We start from the raw sequence: 25,342 nt of genomic DNA, 5'->3' as shown, positions 1-25,342 counted from the left end.
CAGAGTGACGCTATTTACGTCATTGCCTACTCAATACAGCCGATTTTGTGCTATTGTAATATAGCGCGTATTACGTCACGTTAAAAACTAATTCTCCATACTCTATTTCAATTTCTATACGGAACGCAGTACGTGATTCTTGCAATTGGAATAAGACAAATAAAAAGTTTCTGGAATCATAAAAATGTGAGTGAATGTCAATTGTATGCTATTTTTGTATTGGTCTCTACGCTATGCCATCTTAGAAACAAACTAATGATAAGAATTTTAGTTAGGCGACGTACTATTTGTGTAGGTAAGTGCCGAACGCCAACTGCTACGTAACAGATAATGAGACCTTGTAGGCTGGTTATTTACCGAGTTTTCGGCGCAGTATCGGGTGCTCATTATGAATAATGTCATTAGAACCAGTTGGCGTGACGCTGCGACGTTAATAGTGCTCAGTAAGAAGAAGGTTGTGGTTCCGCGAGAGGGTTTAAACTACGATATACTGTTCCAGACACGTACGGCGAGCGCGTCGTTTGCAAACAGCGTGGTGTTCCCCGGGGGTGTCACTGAGCCCTCGGACGCGAGTGACGAGTGGCTGAATTTGTTTAAGAGTTTCGGCTACGGCCAGAGGCACTTTGAGGCGTTCCACGGCCCCGAGGCTCCAGTCACACCGATACTACGTGATAACCCTGTCAAAAGGTAATGTAAACATTGCTTTAATGTAAATTACAGATGATAATAAAGTGTTAATACAGCTCAAGGAGTGTTAAAACAGCTAATCCTTGCAAGGACTACGTTTTTATCTAAGTATATTTGGTTTTGCAATTATCTGTGTATATTCTATGCCTAAGTAAATATACTGAACCTCGTATTGGCTAAATCTCAATGCATCTGAGAGTTATGATCAAACAAATTACATAGGTACATATTTACAGCCTTTGCGAGTATAAGTAATATAAGTATTTACAAATGAGGTAAGCTTTGTATGTTTTTCTTAGGATGACATTCTACCTGGGGCCCGTTTCTCAAAAGCTTGTAACGTGTAATACAAGCGGATTGCACTTTTTGACAGTTGTTAGACAGGGACTTCCACTTGTATTACAAGTTACAAGCTTTAGAGTAACGGGCCCCAGGTTGCATTTTGTCACTTATGTAGTGGCAATTAGTTACGATACTTTTTAAATTTAAACTAAGATTTGACCATCACTTCATATTCATACTTTAGCAACGCTTATGCTAGTGCAATGCTTAGCGAGGCATACAGTAGAAAGGGCTTTGCCAAAATTTTATACCAAATTGCCTAAAATGCCATTTTATTTAAAGTTGCCCCCTACACTTTTTTTTTATATGTGAATTTCTATGTTACTTCTACTCAGAATCACGAGCTCTTTCTATCCTAATAGGAGAATAAAAGTGTCCCAATGTTTTTATCCCATTCCATTACCATTTTTCATAAATTTTGTATAGCGGAAATGAAAGATCACGTCATAGAATGGAAAGATCGAAAAATGTATGGAAATTTTGAAACACTTTTTTTCCTCCTATTAAGATTAAAAGAGCTCATGATTCTGAGTAGAAATAACCTAAAAAATCCCAATTTTGAAAAAATCAACGGGTTGCACTCCGGGAGTGCCGACAGAAGTGAAAACTCAATGACATCTTACGTCTTAAACTCTCGTGAGTTCAACATTTTTTCCCCATCACAATAAGTGCACAGCGCCGCTAAAGAAGTTTTCACTTCAAAAAGTGTAGGGGACAACTTTAAATAAAATGGCCCAAATACCAGTTACGTTATCACAGCCTCAATGTCAATATCTGAAATACAATGTCAAACTTTCACAAGGTTCTTAACACCTGTCTTATTGTGTATTGACATTGACATTGAGATCCAAAGGTTAAACAGTACAAGATATTATTAAAAAAATAAGTGTTTGACTGCATTTGTGTTAACCAAACTGCATAAGCATTTGAAACATTTGAACAAAATGATGAGCTAATGAGCTGTAAGAATAGCATTTTTTTTTCTTCATATTATAGCTCATCATTTGAAGCATAGATGTAAGTAAAATGAGGTAAATAAAAGGTAATTGATTTGAAGTCACTTTAATTTACTATATTTTGCCCACATCATAAAAACAAGTTAATTGATTGATTGGCTCATTAAAATCAGCTCATTATTCTTGAATACTCACAAAACTCACATACATACATAAATAGACAGATCCCAATAATCAGGTAATGGCCTCTCCAAATTTCACTGATAAGCACTAATCACATACAATTTGCATATACACGTACAGGGCACTGGCGGAGTCAGGGGTGCTAAGAATCTCCGGCTTCTGGGGGAGGCCTATGTCTAGCAGTGGACGTCTTTTGGCTAATATGATGTGATATGATGACATACAATTTACAATACATTGCAGCTTTAGATCAATCAGTTAAATTTATTACACCTACTTAGCCAACAATTATCGACAATTGCATGCCATTTGTTGCAAGGCCTATAGAAGCCTTTAAAATGAATAGTCACCATCAGTGGCCTGGCGCCTGGCATCAAAATATATCCAAAATTTTGAAAATGGCATATATCTACTGAACTAGAAACACTTTCTACTGTAGCAACAGTACGCAAGATGCCATGTAAGCGTTGCAGTGGCGTAAGTGTTGCTAAAGTATGGAGTGTTTCTAGTTTAGTAGATATTTGCCATTTTCAAAATTACCCCGCTTTCGCATTTATCCCAATGCACCCTAACGTAAACATTTTTATTGTTGTAGACACATTGCATTGCGGATAACTGCAATCCGGGAGACGTTTGAAGAGCTAGGCCTTCTACTGGCCAGTACAGAACATCAGGAAGACAGGAGCGGCCTCTCAGCCAGTGTCCTGCCAGGTCTTGATGTTAAGCATTGGCAGACCAAGGTAGGATGTGTAGCGATATGACCGTAATAGTTTTACTGGGCATTTGTCATTATGCCTATTTTTCGTGAAAAATTAGGTAGCGCTACTCTAAAGAGTCTAAAGGTTCCGTCACACAGGCGCGTTTTCCGGGCGAGGCGTGAGCGTTTTATATGTAAAAGCGGCGCGCCCCGCTCACGCCCCGCCCAGAAAACGCGCCTGTGTGACGGAACCTTAACTGCCCCAGCTCCACAAGACCTAGCAAGGTTTTCAATTGTTAATATAAAATTATATTTCGTAATTCGTACACTAGTTCTAGGAACTGTGTATATCTGTATAAATCATTAAGAAACCATGTAAATCATCAAAATATAAAAGTGCGAATCGGACTCGCGCACGAAGGGTTGCGGACTATTGCCCAAAAAACGGCAAAATAAACACGTTTGTTGTATGGGAGCCCCACTTAAATGTATATTTTATTCTGTTTTTACTATTTGTTGGTATAGCGGCAACAAAAATACATTATCAGTGAAAATTTAAACTGTCTAGCTATCACGGTTCATGAGATACAGCCAAGTGACAGACAGACAGACAGTGGAGTCTTATTAATATGGTCCCGTTTTTGTTTTTACCCCTTGGGTACGGAACCCAAAAACTAGAGTAAGGGATGGCATAAAAAAATTGTGTTGTGTTTTTATAACTTAATAATTTCACCATTAAAACTATTTAAAGCTTTTTTCAAATCCACATTTTAACCATTCCCAGATAAGCAAGAACCCTGAGGAGCTCCTAACCCTCTGCAAGACCCTCGGCTGCTACCCCGACATCTGGTCACTCCACTACTGGAGCAACTGGCTGACTCCGCTGCACTTCCCGAAGAGGTTCGACACAGCCTTCTTCGTCACCAGTTTAGACAAGAGGCCTGAAGACTTGGAGTCTAGCAACGAAGTGGTGCATGTGCAGGTACAAATTCAAATGTTATATATTACTCTTCAAGACCTGCTACCCCAACATCAGGGCTACGCTACTGGAGTTGGCTGACTTCGGTACACTTCCCGAAGAGGTTCGACACAGCCTTCTTTGTCACCAGTTTAGACAAGAGGCCTGAGGACTTGAGGAGTCTAGCAACGAAGTGGTGCATGTGCAGGTACAAATCAAATGTTATATATTACTCTGCAAGACCTGCTACCCCAACATTAGGGCTAGCTACTGGAGTTGGTTGACTTTAGTACACTTCCCGAAGAGGTTCGACACAGCGTTCTTTGTCACCAGTTTAGACAAGAGGCCTGAGGACTTGGAGTCTAGCCACGAAGTGGTGCATGTGCAGGTACAAATACAAGGGGTCCCTTTGTTTCCCATAAAGTTTTAAGACATAATGTATTGTTCGTCATATTATCATTAGTCATAAAACTGAAACCGTAAATTTTTCAGGATTTTCGTAAGGTTGTCTTATAGATAGGTTAGGTTTGTTTTATGGCAATCCTAAAAAGGTTTCGGAACCAAATGCATTATGACTAACGAAAATGCGGGCAAACAATACATTATGACATTTATGACTTAAAACCTTTTGGGAAACAATAGAGACCAACAAATTCATACATATGTGCACTGAAATTGGTTATTTGTAATTTTAACTTCAACCAAGTAACAGCTCATAAAATACACCTATATTTCATTTAAATATAGCATTTATTTTCGAGTAAAGTGGCTGTGACATACGACATACAGACGGACGGTTCCTCCATTATGCATGGCGCGACACGCATTGGGCCGGTTATTATAACTGCGACTCGTAGAGATTGAGTCCGCAAAAAGCTATGCGGGAGCCAATTATATTGATACTAGCGACCCGCCCCGGCTTCGCATGGGTTAACAAATGATACATAAACCTTCCTCTTGAATCACTTTATCTATAAAAAAAACCGCACCAAAATCCGTTGCGTGGTTTTAAAGATCTAAGCATACATAGGGGCAGATAGACAGCGAGAAGCGACTTTGTTTCATACTATGTTGTGAAAGCTCGTCCTAATTTTGCATTTCGTCCTCAGTGAGTGATTCACTCAACATCAACATTTGACTGACTCATATAATTGATATGATTCTCCCGTTGAAATGTTCATGATTTGTGACGTTATTAGGTGAATTATTATAACGGGCTTCTTCCCAAAAACAACAGAACCATCACGTCATTCTGTGAAATCATTACGTCAGTAGGCCTAGCACAGTTTGATTGGCGCGACAGTATGACGCACGTAGCGACCGGCAGACGGGTAATCTCGTCTTTTTCTAACTGTATTAGTTAAAGAGGGACGGGTAGTCGTATCTCGCGGCGACATACTGTCGCGCCAATCATTTGCTAGCCCGGCAGGAGGTAGATTCGGCGGTACATATTTGGATGTCAAGTCTTGAGTTTAATTCAGTTCGCATTTAGCGTTCTTTCTATACAGTGTTCTCACGTTAAGGAGATAGGTCGGACCAGGGGCCCGTTTCTCAAAAGCTTGTAACTTGTAATACAAGCGGATGTCACTTTTTGACAGCTGTTGTTAGAAAGGGACTTCCACTTGTATTACAAGTTACAAGCTTTTGAGAAACGGGCCCCTGGCATGCGGCCTTTAAACCGGGGAATGGAGATTTGAGACCCGTGTCTTACCAAAAACTACCAGGAAAGTCTCATTGCACCAAATATCATTTCATACTTACCAATTGCTTTTTAGGGAAGAAAAATATTGAGAATCCGGACTAAATGCAAAAAACCCGGCCAAGTGGGCCAAGTCGGACTCGCGCACTGAGGGTTCCGCACCATCAACAAAAAAACAAGCAAAAAAAACGGTCACCCATCCAAGTACTGATCCCGCCCGACGTTGCTTAACTTCGGTCAAAAATCACGTTTGTTGTATGGGAGCCCCACTTAAATCTTTATTTTATTCTGTTTTTAGTATTTGTTGTTATAGCGGCAACAGAAATACATCATCTGTGAAAATTTCAACTGTCTAGCTATCACGGTTCGTGAGATACAGCCTGGTGACAGACGGACGGACGGACAGCGGAGTCTTAGTAATAGGGTCCCGTTTTTACCCTTTGGGTACGGAACCCTAAAAACTAGTTTCTCATGTAACTTAGAAGATGACTGAATTAATTCTTTATTTTTCCAGTGGGCCAGCCCTGACGATATCCTAGCAAAGTACCACAAGAAGGAGTTGGTACTCTTCCCACCGCAGAGTTACGAGTTGAACCGCCTGCGTCTCGCCCCGGACTGCGAGCAACTCATACGGTTCGCGGCCAAACGAGGCCCAGAGGGGAATGCCCTGCTTTACCCCGTGATACTGAAGGCTAGGGATGGAGAGATACATCTGTTGCCAGGTAAAAAAAAAAAAAAAAAAAAAAAAAAAAAAAAAAAAAAATCTTTTTTTCAGACCAAAAGACGATCCATATTTTGTTAGTAACATTTTAGACTTAACACTATGTTAGTAACCTATATCTACTTAGACCTACCGATGACTATTAGTTCTACCCAGTATTTAATGAGCATCGATGAGGCGTATATCGTATCGAGGCGCTCGTCTAACGCCCTTAGCATGCTGTTAGTGCTGCCTACAAAAAAATACATATGTGACGTTATCTATGAAAGGGGACCTTATTGTCGATGGCGCTTACGCCATTATTAACGATGCTCCGATATAAATACAATGCCGCGCGACGCTGTGCGGCGTAAGCGCCATCGACAATAAGGTCCCTTTTTAAAGATAATGCCCCATATATTATTTTATTTTTATAAGGATAAAATCAAATCAATTTTTTTTTATCCATATTATATTTTTAAAGGGATTTTGTCACACAGTGACTATGTCACCCCTGTACTGAGATCAAATAATAATGTAGTAGTGTAATTAGCATTACTTAATACACCACTACATTATTTTTAAGTATAAGTTGCATTTTGAACTACATAATGGAGTAAAATTTTGAACACTTGAACTAAATAAATATTTTTATAAACAAATTCTAATTCAAGGAAGTCGTTCCTAAGCTTTTAATAATACTCTTTTTTTTTCACTCTTTTTATTTCCAACACTTAATAAAAATATTTAAAGTCATAAATAGTACATATTGATACAATATTCAAACTCTCTTTCTTCTATCTTTCCTTCTTGAAAGCAATGAAAGCAGCTGTATAATCCACATTTTTTTCAGGTGACGAGCTCTACCCATCAAATGTAGACTACTTAAATGATGGTCAAATCATACAAAAAGACAAGACAGTGCAAGAAATAAGACAAAGCTGTCACACACTGCACCGTTTCGAAGCAAGCACCGAGAAGCAGTTCATCATCAAAAACTGCAAACTTGACAACCACATAGATATGGGTGATCGGATCATCCCTGTAGCATAACTTGTATTTTACGTAAACTCTAGTATTCAAAATGGCGAGCGCTTGGCCTAATAGCCAAGAAGATTATGAGCTTTTAGAAGTTATTGGTGTTGGTGCGACCGCTGTAGTTCATGCGGCTTTGTGTAAACCTAGAAACGAGAAATGTGCCATCAAGCGTATCAACCTCGACAAATGGAATACTTCCATGGACGAGCTTTTAAAAGAAATCCAAGCTATGTCCTCATGTAACCACGAGAACGTAGTAACCTATTACACGTCGTTTGTCGTTCGCGAGGAGCTTTGGCTAGTTCTACGGCTTTTAGAAGGCGGGTCGCTCCTCGACATAATAAAGCATAAAGTCCGCGTGACTAACTGCCGCCACGGAGTTTTCGACGAAGCTACAATAGCCACCGTGCTTAAAGAAGTCCTACGCGGCCTTGAATATTTCCATCAGAACGGACAGATCCACCGAGATATCAAAGCGGGGAATATACTTCTTGGCGACGATGGTGCGGTACAGATAGCTGACTTCGGAGTGTCAGCTTGGTTGGCAACCGGTCGAGATTTGTCCCGACAAAAAGTGCGCCACACTTTCGTTGGCACACCATGCTGGATGGCACCAGAGGTTATGGAACAGAACCACGGCTACGACTTCAAAGCGGACATATGGTCGTTCGGGATAACTGCTATAGAAATGGCTACCGGCACAGCGCCGTACCACAAGTATCCTCCTATGAAAGTTTTAATGTTGACTCTTCAAAACGAGCCGCCAACTCTTGACACGGGAGCGGAGGAAAAAGACCAGTATAAAGCCTACGGGAAGACGTTTAGGAAAATGATTTCTGAGTGTTTGCAAAAGGATCCAACGAAGCGGCCATCTTCGACTGAATTGTTGAAGCATGCGTTTTTCAAGAAGGCTAAAGACAGGAAGTATTTGGTTCAGACGCTGGTGTCGACGGGGCCTAGTATGGAGACGCGAGCGCATAAAGCGTCGCGTCGGCAGCCCGGAGCGTCGGGGCGGCTGCATCGGATGGAGACAGGTAGATTTTATTATTTCTATCTTTTTCTGTAATACAGATTGTCACTTGAAATGTGTGGTGTGGAAGCAGAATAGACCTACAACTTTCAAAGAAAATTGTATAATAATTATAATGAATGAAGGTTGTCGGGAAGAGATCGCTTTTTGGTGATAAGACCGCCTGTTGTGTTTACCTCTGCTACGAGACGTGATTTAGGAGAAGTAGTCCTATTATGAGATTAGTCCGACTCCAGGGGCCCATTCCTCAAAAGCTTGTAACTTGTAATACGAGTGGAAGTCCCTTTCTAACAAAAGCTGTCAAAAAGTGACATCCGCTTTTATTACAAATTACAAGCTTTTGAGAAACGGGCCCCAGGTATCCAACTCGGTAACACGTTTCTCTCTCAAACTTTTCACATCCAAATAAAATTAAAGCAATGAATCTCTTTCAGATTATCGCTCTAAATTACTATTGTTGAATCTTTGCCTTTGCAATATAAAGCATTATAAATCTCACTTCCTGGCCAAGGCAAGACGTAAAACTTTAGACAAACCACGGGCGGTAATTCGTAAAGCCCCAGTTCGCATATTTATGGCCCTCACCTTCGGTTCGGGCCACAAACACCTGCGATCTGGAGCATTCACGAATTCACCTCCCTAGGTATGTAATGTACTATTTTCTACTCCCGTACTTTTATTTGTCATTTAAAGGATCGTGCACACACCTTTAAACCCCTATCTTATAGTTGTCAAGACAAGTCTTTAGTCTATTCCCCAAAAACGAATTTGTGCATACACGCAGTATCTTTTTGACGATTTTACGATACTTCGTGTAACACTTAAAAAATATTGAATGAAATACAGTGTTGCCAACCTTATTTTAAATGTCATCTCTGACAAATAAGTGAACCATAGACATGTTTTTCTTTAATTTCATTCATTCATTCATTCTTTTCCCGCCCGTACCCTCCATTTTTGCTACTTCTTGAATTCAAAGTAAGTGCTTGGTCGTAGAAAAAGTATTGTATGCAACGTTGTTTAACTGAGTCAAAAAATACTCGTGGCGTCTTTGTTAACAATTTTCGGCTTCGCCTCAAATTGTTACTCACGCCCACAGACAATCCAACCTCTAGACATAGCATAGTCGCGCTACCTCCTCTGCCACACATACGGTAGCGTTACTCTATCTTCGAGTCAATCCCGTGCTGTGATTGGTCCGTGTCTTTGAACGAACCAATCACGGCACGGGATTCGCTCACCTCGTCCCCCCGCAACCCCGTATTTTTGGCAGCATCAGTTTCATGAAAGAATTGGCCTAAGCTCAGTCTAGAGGTTGGATTGTCAGTGCTCACGCCACTCGCCTTTTTTGACCTCTCTTAAACAACGGTTGCATAATAGTACATTATTGTCGAGGTTCGGAAGTAGCTACTTGCTGGCTGAGGATTCGTTTTAAACGGACTCCGGGAGTCCGTTTAATTGAATCCGAAGCCAGCAAGTAGCCTTCCAGCCGAGTCATATATAGTGCTTTTCTCAAAAATGGTGCAAGAAATAGAAATGTTTTACAGAAGCAACGTTCTAATTTTCACAGAAAAAAGTAAACCATTAAAAAGATTTGCTTTGCCACCTTTAAAAAAAAATAGAAGTGTATTTTTCTGCTGAAAATACGCCAACCTATTTGAGACACCTAAATAGTCGCGGTACCAACATTATAATAATAAGTACTGATTATCTGTTTGGCTGTTCAATGGACCCATGCCTTCATTTCATATGGCCATTTCAACTTTTAAAAAGTTTGGAACTCGTTAAATAATGGAATTTGTATGCGACATTGCAGTCCCGAAATCGAGACTGCAATGTTTTTAACTTTTTAATTTTTTGAATGACCATAAACTACGCACTTCGCGACCTATTTTTTAACCGGCAACGTCGACTTTGCCGTCCATTTTTGAGAAAAATACTATTATATTTCCAGGCGAATGGGTGTGGGAAAGCGACGACGAAAACGGTGCCGACGAAGACAACGCGGTTCGCGACCGGCCCATGAACACACTCGCCCGCGCCGACTCCTCCGACGAGGAAGAACCAACCTCCGGGGCCGGAACCTTCACCATAGGCTCCTTAGGAACCAGCTCCGAGGAACCTCCCCTCATCAACCTGGTGCTCCGGATGAGGAATGATAGGAATGAGCTGAACGATATCCGGTTTGAGTTCGCTCCGGGGAAGGATTCTGCGGACGGTATTGCAACGGAGCTGGTCGGTGCGGGCTTGGTGGAGCAGAGAGATGCTGGCGCTGTGGCGGTGCACTTACAAAGGTAAAGCTTTGGATTCCTCCGAAAACGGTGCCGTCATATTACGGCCGCTATATAGCGTTGACTGACGTCACTAGAACGTTGTCTATGTAAACAAGATGGCGCGGTTTCCTAGACGGCGTTACGTTACGTTGGTTGTCAACGTAACGTAAGATGACGGCCGTCATGACCTTGTCGATAGTTTCGTGAACGTTTTATTAGATAGCGGTGACGCCATTTTGAATAAATGACACGAGATTTGAATAAATGATTCCGTACTACGATTATTTTCCTCTTCTGATGATATTTCATCCTCCAAGTAAATTATAGATGATCAAGCAAATCTTGTCAGTAGGAAAAGGCGCGAAATTCAAATTTTCTATGGGACGTTATCCCATCGCGCCCACATTTTTCAAATTTGCCGCTTTGACCTTGGTGGATGACGGTGTGTTATGACGCCGTGGTACTTTCCACATGTCGCCACCGTAAAGACGGCCGTCTTTTGCTGCCGCTATATGACGGCCGTTATATGACGGCACCGTTTTCGGAGGAATCCAAAGCTTAAGGGTGGTATTCCACTTGTCCCAATTCTTTGTCCAATGTTTGCACTTAGTGCTCTGGATGAGTCCGGATGAGGGGTGACTATTTTAGTCCATTTTACAAGTTTGTATTTAACTTGCAATGCATAAATGTATGTTCCGGACAAATCTTTTAAAGTAAATTAGACCCACTAATTAGATCGAGTTAAAACCTGTGCTCGGGTTAGACTAGAAGAGTATTAGTCGCCCGTCGAAAGAAAAGCACAGTCAACAATAAGTTGTAAGGATGGGAACTTTACGCAACTGGCAGGATCGCCATGTAAGGATGGGACCCAAGATAGAAGTGAAACACAGGACTGTCGAGTAAATACTGTCATTTATTCATTCAAAACTAGTATATATATAAACTAGGGAATTTAGGTGGGGAGGCTTACACATGGAAGGTGACCAGTAGGTTAACCTAAATTCCATTCCTTATATAGAGGAGAGTCATCTCACATGACTCTCTGTATGTGGACTACATTCCTAACCTGATATGGATGAGAGTCATAGATAGATATAGATGGTCAACCAGATCTTGTCAGTAGAAAAAGGCGGCAAATTTGAAAAATGTAGGCGCGAAGGGATATCGTCCCATAGAAAATTTGAATTTCGCGCCTTTTTTTACTGACAAGATTTGGTTGACCAGCTATAGATAGATAGATGATTTATTTCATGAAAGACAATTACATAATAAGTTTGCATTGATGTCAAAAATATAAGAATTTCTATCATGATCGTCAAAATAAAAATAAAAAATAAAAATGAAAATAATAACAATACTAATGAAATAAAATTATAGCTCCAATAAGGATTGTTTTGCATGCCTCTCCTTATATGTACTACAATCAGTGCCGGATCTAGAGCGAGTGGAGCGGCCGCTCTAGGCGCCGGATGGCAAGGGGGGCGTCAAAATGGCAAATGAGAAAAAAAAAGTTTTAAAAGAGTGTGGCGAGGGGGGGGGGGCTGGTGGAAAATACGCTTGAAAACTTCAACGAAGGGCGCCAAACCCCGATTTCGCTCTACCCTGATCAAGGGCTCGAGCCGACACTGAGTACAATAATATATTATGTTGCTTATACAGTAAAACCCGCTTAAGACGATTCTGAAGGGACCTAGCAAAAAAGGCGTCTTAAACGGGAAATCGTATTAAACGTGAAAATAAACTATAATAGCGGTGATAATGAGCGAATTAAATCTAAGTGTAGGTAGGTATAAGTTTACACGCGGTTAAATAATCTATGAATACTAACGATAGGTTCAATTAGAAAGTCGTGGAGTAACTGACTGAAAATAAATCTGGGAGCGATAGCTTGCACTCCGTGGTCCACAACGGTCAAGCAGATGGCATCGCATTCTCACGCCGATGAGGACCCGACAAAAGATATTAGATAAAATCAAAAAAAAAACCTGAGGTAGGTAATAAACACAAAAAAATGTTGGCTAACGGCGTATTGCATAACAATACGATGGTTAAGTCACAAACACAAACGTGCAGATGTTGCGTAACGGGACAGATAAGTACAATATAGAAGGCGTATTAAGCGGGACACGAGTCGTATTAACCGTGAAAAAATGTATGAAAACAGGCCTAAAATTGCAGGGACCGGCGTAAAATGGCGTATTACGCGGAAAATCGGGTTAAACATGATCGTATTAAGCGGGTTCTACTGTATCTACATTCCAAAGATCTTGTATCAAAAATTAGATTTTTGATACATATACTTGGTCAACCAGATCTTGACAGTAGAAAAAGGCGGCAAATTTGAAAAATGTAGGCGCGAAGGGATATCGTCACATAGAAAATTTGAATTTCGCGCCTTTTTTTACTGTCAAGATTTGGTTGACCAGCTATATCAATTAAACATGGGTTATTAAATTTGCAGGTTAGTGGACAACTGGTTGTCCCCGGGCCCGGGCGCGCCGCTCCGCACGGCCACGTTCCGCCTGGACGCGGCGCCCGCGGAGCCCCCGGACGAGAAGGGGCTCATCGGGTACGCGCAGATCTCCATTGTCGACTAAACTACCACCAACCTATCGGTGAACCTTATACCATCGTAATAAGGATGGCTTTACAATGACAACGGTCTGAATTAATTCTGTATCTAACAGAAACGTGTAAAGCTTTGGATTCCTCCGAAAACGGTGCCGTCATATTACGGCCGCTATATAGCGTTGACTGACGTCACTAGAACGTTGTCTATGTAAACAAGATGGCGCGGTTTCCTAGACGGCGTTACGTTACGTTGATTGTCAACGTAACGTAAGATGACGGCCGTCATGACGATGTCGATAGTTTCGTGAACGTTTTATTAGATAGCGGTGACGCCATATTGAATAAATGACACGAGATTTGATTAAATGATTCCGTGCTACGATTATTTTCCTCTTCTGATGATATTTCATCCTCCAAGTAAATTATAGATGATCAAGCAAATCTTGTCAGTAGGAAAAGGCGCGAAATTCAAATTTTCTATGGGACGTTATCCCATCGCGCCTACATTTTTCAAATTTGCCGCTTTGACCTTGGTGGATGACGGTGTGTTATGACGCCGTGGTACTTGCCACATGTCGCCACCGTAAAGACGGCCGTCTTTTGCTGCCGCTATATGACCGCCGTCATATGACGGCACCGTTTTCGGAGGAATCCAAAGCTTAAGGATGGCTTTACAATGACAACGGTCTGAATTTTGTATCAAACAGAAACGTGTAAGAAGTGTAACACTCTTACGGTAGATGTCGCTAGGATGCCTAAAGACCCATATGGTGGAAATATTTGCTGTCGTGTGAGGTCTCGGTAGCTCAGATGGCAGAGCGATCGATGGGCCAGTGTCATGAGTTCGAGTCTCACCCGGGACAGTATTCTTTTCCACTTTTAAATTTATTCTAAGCTGATTTCCATCGTCGACTTATTTATTTCCAATTTCCAACTGACTATCGATGAACCGGCCTCTATAAACGTCACCGATAATCGCATGCTAATTTGATCGATCGATTTTATGGCATAAGAGTAAATTATGCAAAATTGAGCCCTGTCACTTTGAAATAAAGTTCAAAACCACTATATTCTCTCTGTCTTAAAATCGCATGCCATGAGTTGCAAGGTCTTATGTCTTTGCGGTAAAATATATGATTAATTCCCGGGTCGTTGACCTCATGCGCCGGCGAAATGGCGTTATTCATAAACGGCTGCTAACTTAATCAGTTGATGATCGTCGTTTGTCCCTATCTGTCGTTATGCCACAGAGAGGGACAAACGACGATCATCAGATGATTAACTTAGCAGACGTTTATGAAGAACGCCGAGGGTTGACAACACTTAATTTTTTTTTATCTAATGCATAGACATTGCTGGCAGCTTGCTCGAGCTAATTCGCTTGGTGTTTTTAAAACGTTAGAATGGGGTTGGCCGGTCGAAGTATTTAGCAGATGGCGCCATCATAGCTTGCCCTGTCAATCCCTAGAATTGTGTCCAATTTTTTTTTTTTTAACGCCCTGGATGCCAGCCCTTTGAGCCAAATCTCATAGAAAAAGGAGCAAGCTATGATGGCGCCATCTATGCAAACCTTTGACAGTTGCCAACCCCATTATTAGGGTTGTGTTTGTGGCATAGATTATCGAGTGTTGTTGAGATATTTAATTATTAAATTACTTCGACGCTTACTTAATCGGAACCATGTTTATATTGTTAAATGTAATTATTTTCTCTTTTCTAAGGTTTATTTTATGTTAGGTTTATAACCATGTCAAAATAAAATTAACGTGTATGTTTTTATGTTTTAGTTATTATTTTATTTTATTGTGAAATTTCCTCAATAAATGTGTATTTTTCATTCCGCTCAGGAGCATATTGTATATAAAATTAAGTGATTATATTTATTTGGACATAAATTACAATGCATCACATAAAATAAATAAATAAAAATATGTTTTAAAATTAAAGTTTAATAACGCCACAACACTCTATAATCAAAAATACATTTAAAACTTAAACCCATATCATCAGTTCTCGCTTTTTCGTGACGTCACGAATATGTGACGTTCCACGGCAAAAGGTACCTTATGGCACTTGGCGCTTACGTCGCATAGCGCCGCAATAATAATAGCGCGCGGCGGCGGAGCGGCGTTAATAATAGCGTAAGCGCCAACGGCCATAAGGTACCTTTACCCGTGGGACGTCACGAATATGTAGGAAAGTCTGCTACTTTAACATAAGGTTAGAGGTGCCTACCATGGGTGGGATGCCAACGATAGGGTACCTATTATCGACGCCAGGCGCGTCAAGTCTGTCTATAACTATAACTAGTTAAGTTCTATATTGTTTTTACGCTCCGAATACACATTTTATTGGTGAGTAATGGATTTATGATAGTTTTATTATTTTTAGCTCAAAATATGAATTTCTGGACGAATTTTTGGGTTATAATCTGTACAAAACCGTTAGGTTAACGAAAGTATAACCAATCTTAAAATGAATCCCCACTACTAATATTTTTAGGCTCACATAAAGTGCGTCAAGCAAATCTTGTCAGTAGCAATGTACTGCAAATTAAAGTAGGGTAACACCATGTAACACTCAAAGAGCGGAATTGCGCTAAGAAAAGCAGCAATGTACATCGAACCAAAATGTCTTTATTTTTCCTCCCTTCATACGTCAGTTCGAGTGAATTATCATAACCTCAAATTTTAGTAACGTTTACCGTCAACGAGCATGATTGTACATTGTAGGCACCTTAGCTTTGCTTGAGGTCATGCATAATCTTGGTATTTAATGGTGACAGCAGAAATTTATCTTGGAATAGAAACGATTCAGAATGTAAACAATAAGATGATGGCTGTCATTCACGATCCACATTCCACAGATAACACACAGATGACACGCGATTTTGGAATTATTCGAACACAGTGTTGCTAACCCGCGATTTTTCAAATTTGCCGCCTTTTACTACTGACAAGATTTGGTTGATCCAGTATATAAATGGATCGATGTGAACTTGATTTTCTAATCAGTAATCAAAGTCCGTACCATGAGTCACTGACAGTGTCAAAACTGACATATACGCTAACGTCTACGATCTTGATACGTCTCGATGGCGTTTATGTCAGTGCCAAACTGGTGGTAGCCATATAGGAACGATTTGATCGAATACGGGCGTGGCTAGGCCCGCGGACAATGATAACTAAACTAACTATAGTATGAAACCCTGATTCGATGGATCTTACAATAGGGAATATTACTGCAATGTTTTGCCGCCAGAGTGCAGCACTAGCGACTTAAGTATACCATAGAGTAACTTTTATACTCACTGTACTTTAAACTGTTTTTTGACAAGTTTTCACAGACAATCAAATATCACATTGATACATCAAGGCGGTTTGTTTACAAAGGGCCTACCCGGGACACGCGAAATCGAAACTCGGCTATCTGCCTCTTAATCGCTCGATTGCTAGAGAGGTTAGATAACCAAATTTCGACTCTCTCGTTTGCGGTAGACCCTTAGATTGTGACTTATTGTGGGAGTGGCGCCCCCTACGCAGACTTTCGCGTAATATTCCCTATTACAATACAATTTGGATTCGTTTAGCATCCAGAAGGGGCTTTAATTTTAAGAATGGCTTTACTCTATGGCCCATTTAAACGATTGTTTCATATCGCCGTTAGTTCCTACGATTAGCCATAGCGACTTAGGTGAAGTAGGTTTTTTAATGCGCCATTTCCAATGCACTTTTATTGCACTCGTCTAAAACTAAAGCATGACCAACGAAACAAGTTAAGGAATAATTATAAAAGAGATAACTAAAAAAAAATACACATATTATTTATTGCATCATTTCTTCGGTCTCAATGACGGTGCAGCCCTACCTAACCCGTCTACCTCCACCCTGCACTAGCGCCATGTTTTTGTTGTTGGTCATTCTGTTTTTTTTTATAATTTTACATTTCTGATAATTAAACGTTATGTCCTATTATTTATTGCACTCCAAAAAATACATTGAAAAGAAAAATATTAACTTTAAGATGCATATTTCAATATTTGATGCGTCGATACCTCGTTTTCTTGGTTTTGCTTTAGGGTCACCTACTTTTCTCTATTCACTATGATTTCGTTTGGGAATGGCTCGTATTTTAAGCGCACTTTCATAGCTTTGTAAATAAAATTAATATGTCACCGACAATAATCTTTCTGGAAGCATTTCGTTATTAATGAAATTATATGAGATGAACTTGTTAAAGAAATGTGCGTACCCTGTGTGATGTATCCTGGCAGGGTCGCCATGTCAATGGGTGGTCAATGATACTACTTGCTTGGAGTATAAATCTATAATGTATTGAATATCAGCTAGTCTTCTGACACTCCCCCTTGGGGGTGAGAGGGAGGCATTTTAGGGCGGGGCCCTTTTTGGCTGCAGCTGATGTCTTGAATAATGTATGAGCTTATATAGGGCTTAGGGAGTGTGAGTGTACGCCTAGCGCGCCTACTACAGAAAGTATTAATCGATTGTCACACCCAGTATCTCCAAACACTAATTTTTCTTATTTTTTAGAGCTAACTCTCTGAAATGAAAAATAACTATGTATTTACATTAAGGTGGAGGGGGGCCATTTCGACTGCGGGGTAATTTCAACTAATCGAAATATCTTCCATGTTTTATATTATATTATTAACTAAGTTTGCTAGTATTACACTGTAAACCCTGTTATCATAATTTAAATTACAAAGTTACTTTTTTATTGGAAAATAAGTTCATTTCAAATAATTTAGAATTTTCTCGCTTATATAAAGTACTGCCTTAGCAACGCCTTCACAAGTCCATGTAAGATTACAAATAAAGACAAAAATATAAATAGGTATGGTGCCAGAGAGATTGACTTATGATAATGCAAAAAATATGTCATAAAATTAAAATAATGTGATATTTTTTGATGGAAGTCTCATTCTGTAAATCTTATAATCAACTTTTAAATAAATGATTTGCATCGCTGGGATGCAGTTTTTCATTAGCTATATTATAAATGATTATAATTACTATCTCTTTCTATAACATCACTGCGTCTTTCTTCGGCCTTTACTTTAGTAGGGAAAGTACTAAGTCAACAGTATATGGACAAAGTTGACAATAATATCTAAGTAATAATAGTAAAACTAGATGCAAATATTTTTGTCCTGCTTTCTTTTTCGAATCTATTAAGATTAATCGGTCAATGTGGCAAAGACCGGATATAAAATGTTTGGTTGGGAAAACCGTACACGTATTTGTATAAGTACGTACTTCGCTCAGACACAGTCAGAAAGGAAGAGCTTCGCTCCTCTTGTTCTACCGACCTTCTGTAAGTGGAGTATGTGTACAAACGTAAGCTACGAAAGAGCATGTAGACGGTCTTTTCCACATTCACCTTACGAGTTGAAAAGGACGGCAATAGAGAATTAAGAGACGTTGTGACTGTATCATATCATTTAGTCATACATTTTGTATTACGAAGGCTCTTCATATTACGTGTGCAAGTGCCATAATAGAGTGGATATTGTCAGTAATAATATTAATTGAGAAATTACTAAAAGAATCACCTTATTAAAATTATCTGAAATATCGGTTCGGTAACTAGTTTGATATTCTTTGCAGTGTTATAGAACCTTTCATATCGTGTGGTGTTCAAAAATCGTGGGTTCAAACCTCGGTTGTGCTATATAGAGCAGAAGAAATCGAAAAAAGAATGCAATAATATGAAAAAAAAATCTATCAAGACTCAGACAAGAGATTAAATAAATGATTAAGTATACCATCTAGGCTATGGATAGAATATCCACAAAAGGGAGTAAAATTGACATTAAAGTCTCGCTTGCACGTAATTTTATATCCCCTAGTATGCACTTTTTAAAGTATTCAAAATATTATTACTGATGGTGCTGCCACCTATTGAAATCATAATGAGACATGTAAGAATTGTATATGAAATACGCTAGGGGTTGGTAGATCTAGTATTATAGTAACGATATAGATGTTTCCTATTATATGTACTATGACATGCACATTGGAGTTGGCGGGAGAAAGAATGCTTTTTGTAAATGTTTTTGTTAGCTGTTTCTTTCTTCTTGGTATTTTTTTCTATTTGCGCTAAAATCGATATTTATTTTTCTACTATGATCAAACTCTTAAACTATGTTAGATGGATTATTGAAACCAATACAGACAGTCTAGAGAGTCTGTATTTTAAGAAATAACCAATATTTCAAAATTCATACTTAATTCAGGGCCCAAAGAATATTGAAATGGTGGTCGGTCGGTACAAACATTTAAAAATAACTTCTATGCCTACGTTATAAGGTTATTTTTACAAAAACCTTATTTAAAGCGTTCTCCCTCCCGCTCACACGTGGTTCTCCCGAACCACGGTTTACATTGTTATTTGTTTGTTGCTTATTTTGAGGTATTTTTAATAATAAAACGTATAAACTTTTCGGCAGGATATTTTATTCAAAACCTCTAAGATTTTTCAAAACCTTACCGTAACTACCTAGTCTTAGTCCAACTACTAATAAATTATGGCCACACACTGTCAATAAAGTTACTTTCGTTTGAGAAGTAATGACGAAAGTATGGACGAATTATTGACAGATATACGCAACGAGCTTTAGCTATACGATTACATTTAATAGGTAAGTTTAGAACCTTAAATTACGCTTTTCACAATTTAATTTAACTACAGTCAGCAACTGAAGTTGTTAAGCGGGCGAGGTGTTCAAAATTACCTTGACGCCCTCTTAGTCTCTTAGCAATAAAGTCGCGTCAAGATCATTTTGAACACCTCGCCCGCTTAGCAACTATTGCTGCTGGCTGTACATATACCTACTCAAAATTAATACTACTACTAGTTTTTAATTTATTATTTTAGTAATACCACTGTATATATCTTGTTTGTAAATAAATGGTTTTACTTATACTACAACTCGTACAAAAACATGCTCAAACACTTTCAGGTAATTACTTCATGTATATTTACCATCCGGTTCACTTATTGTAAAAAAGTGCATCCACATCGCAGTTAACTTTTGTGGAGCAAGGCTAATATTAGGTAACGTTTTTGGCTACAGATAGGTACCTAGTTAAGGACTGATTTAAACGACGCGCTAACTCGCTTGCGATTTTAGTTACATTGCGGACTGTTGGTTACGTCCGATTCAACCGACCGATCAAAACCCGCAATATAATGAAACTTGCATGCGAGTTCTCGCATCGTCTAAATGAGCTCTAGCAGTAACACTTGGAAACTTTCTATAAAAAGTAACTGCGGTTTGCGTACCTTAATATTTTAACGAAATACTTTTGGCGTAAATATATAACTATACGTTAACCCGATAGGCTGAGGTGTTGTATTGACATATTAGTTATGCGAGTGTAGTACAGACTTGCTAGCATGAGTTGCGTTCTCGCGCGCGACTTCAAGTATGGATTCGCGCGTGACGCAACTCGTGCTAGACGGTCAGGTATAAAGCAAGAATACTGTCATTATTTATTGACAGTGTGTGCCACATTGACAGAATGTACATACGCTAACTGCAAGTCGGCGTAAAGGAATGAGAATATAAAAATAAGTTTTGTATAAATATCAACTTAATTCTTTAGCCGTTGGTCCTTGGAGAAAACAACCCACTGCGAAACTCTAGTCGCCGAGTGTCTAGGTCTACAGTAATCTAAATAAAATTGCTTATTTTAGCAGCGTGATAAAAACATAAGCGAAGATCAATGTGGCTAATTCCGTCGTCGGGACTATTCCGTCCACTAGCTTTTTTCTCGAACAAAGAACATCATTGATAATTTCATCGCCAAAGCAGCGATTGCTTTTAGCTTCAGCAATCATAATCAGATTGTTTTTCTCCTACTATTGAAAGTCAAAGAAATATACGCTCGTGGACGGAATAGCCCCTACGACGAAATTAGCCACATTGACCTTACTGAAAGTTGAACCAAAACAAATCTGTTTAAAATAAATATAAAAAAATATACCTACTCTTTAGATCTGGACTTTATTTATAGATCACGTCCCACTCAGAATTTTTTTAAAAACCTACCACTTTTAAGTGTCCCTGATTTAAATAGATTTAAGTAGTATTACTTGACTTTATAACTTTATTGAATTATGACTTTGAGGGAATCAGATATCCGACATTTTTTAACACTAATGATATAGTAGGTACATATAGGTAAAACACCATAAATTAGCACTATTATGATATAATTAAGCTTTTAAAGTATGCTACATGCATTTTATTTATATTTAATTGTATGCTATATAACTAGCCTTGACAAAAATATTATCACCAGTTTGGTTCAACTTTCAACAGCTTAAAAACTATATTAATTTAATAGGTACATGGCCATATTTAATTTACTAACAATATCAAATAACCTTGATGCTCGGCATAAGCTCAAGAGAGAAATCAGATGAGTATTACTGTGTGCGTACAGGATTTTTATCTAAAGAAAAGGCTGAGCAACGCAATGGCAGATATATATATTTTTATAAAGTAATGTCAAAGTTTTTACCTGCAGGCCTATTATGGATGACTTTATCCACATGACAAGATATCCGTCACTTTTTAACAGAGCGCAACTGAGTTTGTCACGTAGACAAAAACGACCATCATATCCGTACTGATTATGGTCAAGTTAAAAAGAATAGTTCTGATTTTACGATTTTAACATTCATGTATGTTTTTTTCGAGCATCTCTAGATTTTTTTTTTGGGACTACCATTGCATTGCTTAGCCCGCATCCAGAAATTCTAAAAAACCGCGTGACTAGGCAAAGTCTTACTCTTTACTCTAAAACACTCACTCTAATAAGGCGTTATTAACAATAACAAACGAATAATAAAATTAATAGCAATTCAAGTAACAACAAATAAAAATAATGAGTACATTTCTTTACAATTCCTCAGTGATTAAAATTGTTTAATGTCAATATTGTGCATTTATTTCATTACCTAATATTAAGCTTAAACGCTATAAACATAAAATAAACCTCGAGGAACGTTTAAACAGATCTATACCTACATTTGTCAATTATATTATATATTTTCAGTATGACTAGCGTAAAATTCCTTATGGCACAATAATATTGACCGTATAGAAACCCCATTTTATACATTGATTGTCAGTTGGGGCAAGTGCGTCCCTACCCGTCAATAAAAGGTAAGAGGCCCTTCCACCGTGACCAACCTTTTGGACGCACTTGCCCCGACTTACTTAACAATACTTAAATCCTGAGTTATTTTATGAAGTACCTAGATCAATTTTAAGTAGGATTTCGTTAATACAAAATAAATGCTGTGTAAATTATGTCTAATAAATAAATAAACTTGGAAGACTATTGCCAAGTGGAATGTAATAAAATAAAAGAAAGCATGAGATTCATACTCAATAGGGGGTATTACTGCAATGTTCTGCCGCCAGAGTGCAGCACTAGCACGTATCTTAAACCATAGAGTAACTTATACATACTATGCCTTAACTTAAACTGTTTTTTATCAAGTTTTCACAGACAATAAAATATGACATTGATACACCAAGGCGTTTTGTTTACAAAGCGCCTACCGGGAAACACGAAAATCGAAACTCACCTATCTCTGCCTCTTTATCGCTCGCGAATATGCAAGAGTTATAGAGAGGTTAGATAACAAAATTTCGACTCTCTCGTTTGCGGTAGACCCTCAGATTGTGAATAATTGCAGAGTTTCGCGTAATATTCCCTATGGGTGGAATGTGGAATCACATCTGTCAGCATCGAGCCGCATTTTACATATGAGAAATTGCTCGTTAGTATGAAGATGCGTACGCATGCTTTCAGCTTTCCGATGCGTACGCATCTTCATACTAACGAGCGATTTCTCATATGTAAAATGCGGCTCGATGCTGACAGATGTGATTTCACCCTATTTCCAATGTAAAGTGTCACGACTGAACATTTGTGCGATTGAGAATTAAAATTACTTGAGTTAGATGTGACCTTATACGGATTTCTTTATATTAATAACAGACAATAAACTAGAATTAAATAAACATAATTAATAATAACCCTTCGCCCGCCAAGGACGTCAACTGACGCGCACGGCTACAGACCAATATCAACCTTAATGTATGAGAACAAGGTTCACTTCACGATGACGCGCCGCGCACGATTAAAGCGTGGCGTCCGAAGGGTTAAACCACTCACCGCTATACATGACAATGTATCCAGTTAAAAATGAACCTTCATGCATTGCGATAAAGCTGCGATTGTTATTTTTTAAATTATCATTAAATACACAGATTACCTACATGACAGTTACACAAAATAAACATACAGGATGTATCTGAAAATACTGATGCTACTCAATTTTTACGCAAAAATAAGTCCCACAAAAAAAAATTGCGACCAAAAGACTAAATAAGTCATCAAATTTTTCTTAATCGGAATACGATACCATACCGATTATGATCTTAGTTAGGGGTAACATCAGGATTTTTAATACAACCAGTGCATAATATCAACAAATACAACCATTTTAAGTACAAATATTTGTACCTATGTTTTTTTTTGTAAAACATTGAGATTAACTGATTTAAGATTTATATATGCGTCTACTAATATTAGTAAATTGTATCCCACATACTATAGGATCAACTTCAACAAAATTACAATACAACAATAAATATCTAGGTATTGCGTGTCAAACGTACAGCTGCAAAACTACGTACCCACTTTATGAATGAATTCCTTTTATGAAGTGGGTATGCTCTTTTGCAGCTGTGTGTACAATGAAATCCATTCACACATTCACTGCCAGCGACCCGCTATGCGGGTTCGCTGTTAGTAGTCGCTTTTCGCTAATAAGCGGAAAAGCCATGTTATTTGCTACGCTACGAAAGTGTTAATATTTATTTCATTATTAACCAATATACATAGTTGTGGCTGAATTATAAAATAAGCGACTATCACAAAAAGGTTGTGCTTAGATTAAAATGTTTGTGCTATTTTTAAATATAATTAATTGTACTGTAAAAAAGCGTATAGTGGTGACCTAACCTAATTTGCAGACTATTTAAAGTTTTGAAAATCAAGTCTTAAAAATCTATATAAGTACTAGGAAAACTATCAAAACGTGTCGGAAAAATTTGACACTTTGGAATCGTCCCGTCTGTCAAAACATTACCTACAGATGTAGTGTATAGGTAATTGTTTTCCATCGTATTTTCTCGGAACCGTTCGTATTTCTCATGCTACTTCAGTCAACCTCAGTACTTTTTGTACCGATACTGACTGAAATAGACAAGTCCGTGAAAATACGAGGGAAAATAATTATGCACTACATCATCTGTACTATGTTCTTCTTCTTTAGTTAAGTACGAAATTCGAATCCTAAAACACATTTCTTTCGAAATCGACGCATATACTACAGCAACTATATATACTAGCAACAATGTTTTTAGTCCAGTAAACTGGAGGCCCAAATTGAGTGCTTTTTTAATCGTTTCAGTTTTTGAAAGATGTGACGAATCACCTTGTGTACTTTTACCCTATTTTTCATAAAACTTTACAAGCCCCAATAAGTTAATGTATAGATAAACGATTAATAGCTAATTGAGACTTGTGGCGCGTTTATGAATAACGCCATTCGTTTTTTTTTAAGAAAAGAATGTGTAGTTTTTTTATTATTTATTTTTAGTCATATGTATTGTAGTTTCGAATTTCGTACCTACTTATTAAAACCTAGATAATCACTTCCGGAATCCTCTAAGAACATTTAAAATGTTGCAGTTCGGGTCCATTTAAAGGAACTAGTATTAGATAGTCAGCAGTTATATTATACCTAGTTATTATTTATTTCTTTGTTACATCATGGATTTTTTGTTTGGCAAAAGCTTGAAAAGAAGGTCGATGAAAGATTTGTTATACTTTATAAGGTACTTTGTTTTTTTTTAAGTGAAGTGACTTTCATTTCTCTCGCCTAAGGCTAATTAGGTTGTTCTAAAATAGATTCAGAATTACAGACTGTCGCATAAATTATAAAGCATATTTTCAAGTGGCCAGTTCCGGCCATTTATCTTTTATTGTGGTAACTAAGATATTTGTAAGTTCATGATGTGAATGTTTTATCTAGCACCTAAAAATGTTTGTGCATTTTTACTATTTTTAACCTTTTACTTTTTTTTATTACAAGGAGC

General features: G+C 38.4%; 2 protein-coding genes across 2 annotated transcripts; both read left to right on the top strand.

The window, feature by feature from the left end:
* The first annotated feature begins 319 nt into the window (after positions 1-319).
* On the top strand, positions 320-7,275 carry LOC134663029 (acyl-coenzyme A diphosphatase NUDT19-like). Its single transcript, XM_063519320.1, has 5 exons — positions 320-687; positions 2,764-2,908; positions 3,650-3,847; positions 6,037-6,244; positions 7,076-7,275. The coding sequence occupies exons 1-5, from the start codon at positions 389-391 to the stop codon at positions 7,273-7,275; spliced, it is 1,050 nt and encodes a 349-aa protein (XP_063375390.1). The 5' UTR covers positions 320-388.
* A 31-nt stretch (positions 7,276-7,306) lies between these two features.
* Positions 7,307-13,180, top strand: LOC134663028 (STE20/SPS1-related proline-alanine-rich protein kinase). The gene is made up of 3 exons (XM_063519319.1): positions 7,307-8,294; positions 10,245-10,584; positions 13,025-13,180. The coding sequence occupies exons 1-3, from the start codon at positions 7,307-7,309 to the stop codon at positions 13,158-13,160; spliced, it is 1,464 nt and encodes a 487-aa protein (XP_063375389.1). The 3' UTR covers positions 13,161-13,180.
* The last annotated feature ends 12,162 nt before the right edge of the window (positions 13,181-25,342 follow it).

The sequence above is a fragment of the Cydia amplana genome, chromosome 4 (genome assembly GCF_948474715.1).
Source record: "Cydia amplana chromosome 4, ilCydAmpl1.1, whole genome shotgun sequence".
Classification (NCBI taxonomy): domain Eukaryota; kingdom Metazoa; phylum Arthropoda; class Insecta; order Lepidoptera; family Tortricidae; genus Cydia; species Cydia amplana.
The sequence above is the reverse complement of the archived record's forward strand: the minus strand, read 5'-3'. Positions and strand labels throughout refer to the sequence as shown.